Source organism: Amia ocellicauda, chromosome 20, assembly GCF_036373705.1.
Source record: "Amia ocellicauda isolate fAmiCal2 chromosome 20, fAmiCal2.hap1, whole genome shotgun sequence".
NCBI classification, from domain to species: domain Eukaryota; kingdom Metazoa; phylum Chordata; class Actinopteri; order Amiiformes; family Amiidae; genus Amia; species Amia ocellicauda.
Window position 1 is genome coordinate 15,098,067 of NC_089869.1, and position 10,428 is coordinate 15,108,494.

Sequence of the window (10,428 nt, forward strand, 5' to 3'; positions counted from 1 at the left end):
CCCAGAAATAGATAGTTTTGTCTATTTTTGGCCATGGGTGTTTTATAAACCCTTTGAGAGGGGAAATGCGTCCCCTAGAATTCATCCTAGAGTCATTACACTGCTCATGTACTTTCTTATTAAACTATGCTTCCTTATGCTCCTGCTTACGTATGTATTGTAAACGCTTCTCATATGGCTACCTCTCCCTTTAGCACATATCTAGGACTTAACTGTATTGTGTCTGCACTTGTTACCTCATTGTACTAAGATGTGCACAGAGAATCCAGAAGCCCTGGGGGATGAATCAGTTTAGGGGAGCACCTGACCCACACGACTCCCCTGATTGGCCGGTCTCTTACATAAAGCAGGAAGCTCGCTCACCTGTTGAGACAGTGACACAGAAGGAACTCAAGAACAATGGTAACTGACCTTTTGTTTTTGATTTGGTCTTGACTTTGTGTGTTCAGTGCTCGTTTGTTACTGTTTCATATAGAGACTTTAGAGAGGATTTTATTTTGGTTTGCGTGTTTTGATGTCACCACCTGAACACTGTTAATATAATAAAGCAACTCTTTGCACCTTATCACCTGGCTTTTTTGTATCTTTTTCCCTAGACCCCACCTATATCGAATCCCCCAATGGTGCCACAACTATAATTCCAGTATAATTTACTTGCAAAGAGCAATCTATAACCATTTGAAATATTGCTGTTTTCTTTTGTCTTGAAAGTTATATATTTGAATGACTGGTTACATTGCATGGTTTTCATCCATAATAATGAATTCTGACTTAAAATTAACCTGATGACTTTAAGCCTGTATGTATGTCTCATCCCAAATTATTACTATTCAAAATGCTTTTCATACAAATATAAATCAAACAGATATGTATTGCTTCCTTGTAACTGGTCTTCAACTTGAGAATGCAAATTATTTTAGTTTCTTATCAAGGGACAGGCATTTGAGTGATTTTCCAGATTTTTAAGTATATATTTATATACTTTGTTTCAATATCAGTGAGATCCTCCTGAATTAAACTCGTCTTAGCACTAACTAGTTAATCCATTGAAACCATAGGGCTGCTCATTCAACTGCGCTAAGGAAAACTTTGTAGCTTTCATACCCTTTGCCAAGGTCATTCACTGTTGCTGCATTAGCCGCTTCATTACTGACAGGTAATAATTAACTTATTTACAAAAAGATCGAAGAAAAAAAGGCAGCCTAGGTTTTGTTTTCATTCTCACCTTGAGGACACATGAAATGCAGAATTAACTGGCTGAGTTTGGTCAGCACTGACCATTTTGTACATAATGTGGGACTGTTGACCAAAACAAGAAAAGCACTGTTGGATTTCTTCCAGCACAGGTTAGAATAAAAAAAAATTGGTTGGTTTTTCAAAAAAATAGTTTTTCCTCTGACATTGAAGCTGACATCTGAGTAGCTTTTCTCCGCTTTGGGATTATGAAAGAACATAAGGATTTGCCTTAATTGATGACCTACAATCTGGATCAAAGGCAAAAAACGATTTTTTTCTTGGACAATGGAGAGTTCGTCGCTCTGGATTGTGATGGAGTGCGTTTGCAGAATCCTTGGCATTTCAACAGCTGCAGGTATGGACCTTTCAGTGGAATTCAGTTTTAGTTGTGTAGCTTTACAGAGACTTAGAGGAGGATAAACCATTTCTCACAGACCTCTCAATGAGCTAAATTAAAATGTCTCATATGTTTGTTTATGGTTCCAGTCTTATTTTGTTACAAACCATGCCAAAGCAGGAAGGGTTTGTTTGGGTTTTATTAAAAAATAACAACTATTGTGTTGGTAATATCCATGCTTTGCACCCACAGCTCCTGAATTAACAGAATTATGTTTTCCATTTTCATCTGAAAAGTATAAGCTGCCTAACTATTCTGTCTGGAATTATTATTGACTGTATTATTTATTGCTATATTTCGTGTGTCTCAATAAAACATTTAGTTTAGAGTGCTTAAAAGAATGTACAGTGGGATGAACAATGACTTAGTCAGCAGCAGATATAACTCCTGGGTTTTCCAAGTCTTTTAACAACCTGCATTATTTTAATTTCAATGTATGTGAAATGTTACTTTGACCAATCTCAGATATGGAGGCCATCCCCACAAATGACACACTGTTCTTGCTTTGCAGATGGAGTTGAAAATGAGCTTTCATAAATCATTTTCAACATCTCTTTACCTGACTGCCTCCGTTCCCAACAATCTGTCACCACTCTTTCTGTCATAACATGAGAGCTCGTGACAGTTATCTTTTCTATTTCAGTGCAGAAGTCTAACAACCATAAAATAAATAATCGCAATATCCGAGAGAACCAATCAGGCAGGACAGACTGCAGAATATGGGGTGTTCCTCATTTACATAGAAAAAATATATAGTTCATGTACATATATATATATATATATACAGCTCTCCTACATGCATGGCTGTCTGTAGTTGTATTAATTTAGTCAAGAAGAAATATCAATGATTTAAACAAAATGTCATCAGATTAATATGCGTGACATTTTCTGCAGTTTTAGATATTTGGACAACAAAAAGAAAAAGAAAAGATTAGTAGATATAAACAGTCAGCTGTTTAACCTAAATGATTATTTTCCCATTAAAGCCACTGCACATGGCCACAAAGGGATTACAGCAAGTATGTTCAGTATGTCAGGAAATTGATGTATGATTAATCACTGTCCTAACCCTTCACTGAACCAAGTCAAAAATAATGTATCATGTCAGGACTACCAGCGATTATAAGTTCCTCAATAAATAGAAGAGAATGCAAACTGTTTGAAATACTTTGCAGTCATTTAAGATGAAGCTGGTACACTGTGAACAATGTTTATTTACACTAGAAGAACTTTATTTTTGTGAATACTAAAATAAACGTACCCAACCTTTTCAGATTAAAAGATGTGATTCTACCTAACCATAACAAATACATATATTTTACATAGGAGTTGGCAGATCATTGTGGTGTGGTGTTAGACTTCATGTTATTTATATCTTAACAATGTATGAATTGAATAATCTTTCTATACACTGTACAACTTTAACTAGCCAGATTTAAGAAATATTTGAGTACTTGCAATAACATCTTGATATACTGTATCTATCCATTTGTATTTTCTAATTCCTTTTCTATACGTATAAAGTAAGTTATTATAATCAAACAAAATGGGAATAAAGATACTTAAGAGAAAAAAGTGCAATTATTATATAAACTCTGCCCCCTAGTGGCTATACTGGTTATTTCGCGCAGATTGATAATAAATAGGATAATCGGGATTTTTGTTAAAATTAGTAAGGCTTCCATAGCTGTAGATGTAATTGTATTTTCTGCACCTCATATTGTCAATCCACATTTTCTATCACAAAGTAGAAATGACATAACATATTAACTTTTAATGGAAACTTGAATAAAACTATTGCAAAGTCAAGTGGATGCAGGATGTTTCTGATATTGATTAACAATTGTTTTTTCTTTGTTCTGCTTTTGACAATTCCTGGTGCCACCTTAACAGATCAGTCGCACATGTTTTAATAAATATCACTAACAGAATGAAATATACTGACCAATTTCTTCTCCTTTTGAAAACCACCTCTATGTGAACACAGTGCTACTGGGCGTCGGGACAGAGACTCTCCTTCAGGGGGAATTTGAAAGCCTTGCCGTTTATCTTCTGTAAGTATTGTTAACCTGCAAACTGCTTCGTGTCCTGTGAGAGAGACCACTCACTCATACTTTTTATGTTATAGCAACCTATAGACCTACACAGTGGTGCAGTGACACCCGCTGAGATTTTGTTACATGGAATTTGTTGAACATTAATCCATCCAGCCCAGAGGCAAATATGCTACCTATTAAACCACCAGTAATGTTAATGAGCTCAGTTACATCATGTCTGGGGTCTGCAGTCTGAAAACGATTTAAGAAGTCCTCTGTAAAATGTGGTGGAAGTTCCCCGTAGCAAGCATTATGGGGTGTATGTGGATGATTACAGGGTACAGTGATTATCACACACAATAATAGTGGGACAGCTGGTTTTGCTCACAGTAGCCGAGCAGTTCATCTGTCTACGACTTCCTATGTAAACCCTGCTTTCACAAGAACAACCTGACAAATGTGATCTCTCTGCGTGAGTTAATAAAGACACTACAGTAGTGCTGTGCCTCCCCATTAAGGCCCACTGTCAGTAAAAACACAGAGCATGAATTCTGGTTTGAAGCAGCGGAAACAACTGGAGGAAGCATCATTCAGAAAGCATACCGAAACATATGGTTCAGCGCAGATCACACTGAGAATACTGTCACCATATTTCAGACAAAAGGGGAAAACCGCTTGGAAATCATCAAAAAAGGTTATAAAAGCAGACATGGAAGAGGAACTTTCAAGCTGGTAATTAATATTTTAAAAGGTTTTAGTCCTGCACTGAAACCCGTAGATGTGCTTATGAAACCAACGATACATGGTTCACAGACCTGCTTCGGGACAGCACATATTTGAAAAACAACCGAGTTACGAGTTACACATTAAGTGTTTAAATCACAAACAAATCTGCAAAATTACCAACAAAGAGTTGACATTTTGTTTATTATCCTATTTCCTGCTTATGGACCTAGCTAATGCTTTGGATTGTCTCATCTCCCATGAAGTTGTTTTACGGAGTGCAAATGTGTGTTCATGTTCCTTAAACAAATCCTCACAGAAAAATCCCTTTTAAGTGTTTCTGCAGGCGGAGTCATTGTTTTTGAGGTGTCCTATTTCATTGACATCCTTCTGGGGCCATGTTTTCTGTAAGTATATCACTTGATTTAATAATTTATAGCTTTTATTATTGTAGCTTATGTACAAAGGGTACAAATATTATTAAAGGAATGCTAAGAATATCTAAGTGTCCATAAAAGGACGATCTCAGTATTGAAAGCCACCCACTATGTTCTCTCTACTCTGAGTCAACGGTTATGATTAAAGTGACTGTCCTTTAATCTGCTACAGCCAAAGGCCCTATTAGTGCAATGACTAATACATTAATTCTGTATTAGAAGGAGCATTCATTTTAAGTAAGCCCCTTTTTATTAATATTTGTTAAATTCCTGAAGAGATTTTCCCAGATGATTCACAACAAGTAGCCTGCTTCTGAAGTCTGAACCTGAAAAAATAAAGCATATGATACAGGGTGCAGACTCATAGCCACAAACGCTCACACAATCACACAGAAAACTCAACAAGTTCACTTAATGTGTCTAAGAATCGTGACTCAATGCTGTAAAAGCAGCTGCACCATCCTGAAGTCCAGGCCCAATGCATAATCTCAGATCCCAGAAGCGGAGGTCAGAGAAAGAGCAGCTTTCTGCTTCAAGTGGAGTTGAAGAACCAGTAGGTGGCTCCCATCACTGTGGACCACGAATTCCAAACCAGCGACCCAGTCATGTGATAGGAGACACCGTGCTGTAGATGGTGCTGTCTGCATTGAAAATAGATCTTAGTTCTTAACACTTTTACAATCTTTCTTTTTTCCCGTACATCATCAGGATAACAGTCCAAAATTAATCATGAGAGGTTGAGGGAACATAAACACTAGATTTTTATTTCATTTTATTTCTCTGTCAATCTCACTACTTTCTCAAATGATGTATTAACATTGCTTTTTTGAACCGTTTTTATATTGTTATATACGTGAAATACAGGTGATTTAAATGAGCACTATATAGATGTAATGAAATCTATAAATAACATGTATTATTTATTGATTTAATTAATGTATTTTAATTCATGTTTTTATGGGATATGTATCAGGTGTCCATCAGGATCACAAGCATTCATCCTGTGGAAGAAAACTGCCAGATTTGGAGGCTTTCAGAAGTTTTTATATTATACTCTGATGTCAGTCGTTTGTTTCCTTCACCCTGTCCTTGTGTGGCATGCAGTCATTCCAGGTAAACTTAGAACAATATATAACCCAAATTATAACCAGGAAATATCATATCAATATTAGACTTGACAAAATGAATTGACAGTTTTATAAGCTTCACAATCTTTTCCATTCAGACCTAGGTTAGTGATGATGTTGGGCAATACTTTCTAATGATGAACAGCGGTGTAATTCATGGCACAGAATGATGTGGCAAAGACGACGTGTATTTGCTTTCTGTACATTTCAGTAGAGATGCCCAATAACATGAATATCAAAATGAGACTTATGATTTTTTTATATCACGACAAGAATTGTTTTTCCTTTCCTTCCCTTAAAGTATGTAATACTTTTTCAATCATTTCTAGGGATCATGCTTTTGATTACTGCTCTTGCCTACTTCATTCTAAGTAAAAAGAAAAAGGCTGAGCTGCCCAAAGACCCAGCCACTCCGTCTGAGCACTATTCTGATCCGTCTGCTACAGCCGTGAGTCTGACCGAGGCAGGGAGCACTGAGCAAACCTACACCTTCTCTGCTGGCAAAACCAAGAAAACTCCCTTAGCATACTTCCAAAGCCTGCTTAAAATTCAGCCACCAAAAGACAACATTCAGGAAAAACTCAATCAGGGCACCGTAGACGCAAGATCAGAGGTGCCAGCCAGCAAAGGCAAGAAAAAACAGGTACATTTTGAAGAGCATGCTGTCAAAATCATTCCGGATGAGCCAGAAATGGTGGAGTGTCAGGAAATGGATGAAGAAGAAACTACTTCAGATAAAGCACCCATCATCCGAGCATGACAAGAAAAACATACACATTCCTTCATGGGATACCTTGATATATGATGCTGCTACTACAGTAAATCATGCAACACATGCTGCGTACCATAATCATTCAGCGACTGACCCTTGAAGACATTAAAACATCCTGCTGCTGTATGATACAACAGAATTAATGATCACATTCACCGTGAATGCATCTGAGGAAAAGAAAACATTAATTTCCTATTCAATTAGTTCTCAGCTCTTTTATTTAGTGTTTGGATTCATAAAGACATAAATACATTTAATGGAAATAAAAAAAAAACACTTCTGAACTGGAACTATATAAGAAGGACGACCACTAATGTGAATTATATATTTCATTAAAATATGAAGTAGATTATCAAGTCATGTGTAAATATATTTTTAATACGTACATAATTAAATAAATAAGTTATATAAGTGATACTAGCATTAATTTAACCAGCCATTGTTATATTAGAATGAACAGCATTTACTGTGAATCTATAATAATAATCATCATCGTCACCATATAACATTATACATTTTGAATATCTTCACTGTAACATTTTTCTTTTCCACAAATATACTGTATTCTTTTCACAAAATAAATCATAGTTAGTGTTGCTGTAGTTTAATTTTGTGAAATGTTGGTATCTCTGCAAATGAAAAGTGACTAGAAATGTGAACAAGCCCTTAGCTTTCCTAATCTCTGCAGTAGATTTGTTTATTTTCAGTGGGTGGAGCGTCAACACTACGGCCAGTGCTCTTTTAAAGATGCTTGCCAAATTTCCAACTTCCCAAAATCATGACAAAACCAGGCCCCAACCCTCAATAGAGACTTGGATAATTGTATTTATATTAATATAATAATTTCAAGAGCAATAAGGAAACTAGCCACCTTTTCTGTGAGATTTCTATCTGGTTATAGGAGAGGGCGCATAATTACATAAACCACTTTTCTGAGATTGAACAAATACCTGTTTACAAATATTATTAAGGAATGTATTACTGAGAGTTATACTGTTTTCTTTAATTTCAGTAGATTAAGATATATCCTTAATGTTATTTTCAATAGATGAACACAGACAAAAATACAGTAGATTATGATGTAAATGTATAAAACATATTTAATGCAATACTTTATTTATTTTGTCCCATCTCTATATAGGAAAAAACATATTTTGACAAATTCATGGCCATCTGTTGTAATAAAATTAATATCCCATATTGAATCAAAGGTTATAGGTTTAATTGTGATTTAAAATAAATTAAAGTGCAATTGAATACCTTTCCAGACAAGGTCCTTGAAAGGCTTTTAATTTAGGCTAGACTGGCCTAGCTGGAGCCACAGAGAATTGTCTTATCACTCACCATAAAGACTACAGTTACTGTCTCTGAAGAGCCCTCTCTGCAGCATATGGGATGCACTGTCATTTTCTGTCTCAATGCAATATGAGCTTTCAAAATGCTATCTTTGTTGATCTATTTTCTGGAGATCTCCTGTGCAGTCTGTGGATTTTGTTTTGTTTTTTTGTATTGTAATGTAGCTTTGGTTTTACTTTGATCTAACTGATGAGTGCAGACTCTACTTTTGACAAACTGTTATCGTTGACCTGGATTTCTTTGTGTTTGTGTGTATTCATTGAACACAAACATGGTCAACAGAATATTTGACATAACACAGATGTATTATAAAATCACATTACTATACCAATAAAAGCCTCGTTCAATTCTGTGGGTTTCCTATATGGATCTGAAAGATGTTTGGCATTCTCTAATAAACAATAGCGTGGTTATTTTTAAGGAATATACAAAGCCACAATGGCTAGGCATAGTGTTGTTTTGTTGAAAGCCATGTATTGTATTAATTGTTTGTATCATCTGCTTTAAGAAACATAGGCATTATGCTCCTACAAACTGTCCACCTCACTCCTACGGATCGATAGTGGAAGAAGGGGATATTAATCTGTTCAGTAACCCCCAATGCCTAGACAGCGGTTCTATATTCTTAAAGCCTAGGCTCTTAAAATCCCTCAGGGGTTTGTCTATTGTTTGACCTGACCTTGATTGACAGTCTCCACCGTTCTGACCTAGCTAGTCATGAACTATGAAAGGAACAAGGACTCCCAAAGCATTTAACAACACTGATAATCCTTATGGTTTACAGACAGACTTTACATTTGGCATCTTAAAGGCACAGAAAGCCCACCACACTGCAAAACAAGACACGTTCATTCTCCATAAGGGGAAACGTAGTCCACCTAAAATCTGCATGGAAACCAGGGTGCAAATCTACAGCCAGCATGGTTTGGTAATTAAGTTTACAGTGTCATATCTTAACAGTTAGCAAAAATAGCATTTCTTAAAAATAAATCTACAATTGTAAATAAATACAACTTTTTGAAACTGAGACATAAAATAACAATGATGGCAGACAATATTGCATTTGTATTTAATATAGACGGTTTAATTCTTCTGTAAAATTCATGCCTTTTTCTTTCAGTCAATGATAGGTATGTACAGACAGATTTAAACACGGAATATGCTTGTCCCTGTGTCCACAATAATATATTGTGCAGGTCCAGAAAAAAAGCCATGTGTAGTAAAACTAAAGAGCTCTTTGTTTTATGGTAACTGAAAGGATTCCTCATAAGCACAGTGTTATTGTTCGTTAATGAAAAGCTTGATCTGAATAGATAGCAGCGCTATAAACGCTGTACAAAGGCCTTGGGGCGAGAGGCAATTCCTGCACAAAGCGGCTTTTCTAATGGTTTGGTGATTATTGGTCCATTTCAGATTAAATTATATAACGATTCTCATTCTGTATACTTGTTTTCATGATATTTTACATAAGAACTTGCAATATACTGGGATATTTTCAAAATAAATGCTTTTACTGCAACATTATATAATAAATAATTTTCATAATTGTATTCTAATTTCTATCCTACTGTCTCCATATATGTATTTTCCATTCTGTGTACAATCTCGAATAGCTTCAGCATCCTGATATATATGTGATCCTTCTCGATGTGAAGGCTGTCATAATCACATCCTTTTCAAACAAAGCTCAGATTTCCGCTGAGGAAGTTTCTTGGCTGCTGCGAGAATCAGCTTCCTCAGCAAACAAGTTACACAATCACCAGGGGACATTTTTCTGGATATTGTATCTAGGGTACATCAGGCAATAAGCAGTGGATAAAAAAATAAGTAGGCTTGGAGTCAACTCAACATTGGTTGAATACTCAAGCAACACAGATTCAAATATTTTCCATTGTAAGATCCACTTGAGATACAAAACACATTAACTTTTATTTGATAGATGATGTACATTTTTAATATGATGTAAAGTTTCCAAATAAAAACATATAACTGTGGACTGTGAGGCCTGCTTTCACACAAACATTAAGAGGACACAGATACTTCATCATGACTACAATCTCGGCAATTCTGGGCTGATAAACAAAATGTACAGCAGTGAAATCGAAAAAACAATCAAGCAGTGTTTTTCAGGTTAATGCATTATAAAGCAATATTAACACACTAAATAAAGTAACACACTGAACTGCCCCAGGTTGTTGCCCCAGTCTACATTTGTGTAAGGTGTCAATAATAATGTCCAAGTACCAGCAAGCAAACAAAAAAGAAAATAAATATATAAATATATACGGTAATGTGCTTTTAATATTAACTTGTTTTAGTTTTCGCTTATTTGTACTTTGGGCGC

The 10,428-nt window shown here is 35.6% G+C and overlaps 1 protein-coding gene across 1 annotated transcript; it reads left to right on the plus strand.

Annotated features, from left to right (window-relative positions):
• The first annotated feature begins 1,122 nt into the window (after positions 1-1,122).
• Positions 1,123-9,994, plus strand: tmem72 (transmembrane protein 72). The gene is made up of 5 exons (XM_066693820.1): positions 1,123-1,591; positions 3,621-3,687; positions 4,728-4,799; positions 5,803-5,942; positions 6,286-9,994. Exons 1-5 carry the CDS (start codon positions 1,522-1,524, stop codon positions 6,714-6,716), a joined length of 780 nt encoding a protein of 259 aa, XP_066549917.1. The 5' UTR covers positions 1,123-1,521; the 3' UTR covers positions 6,717-9,994.
• The last annotated feature ends 434 nt before the right edge of the window (positions 9,995-10,428 follow it).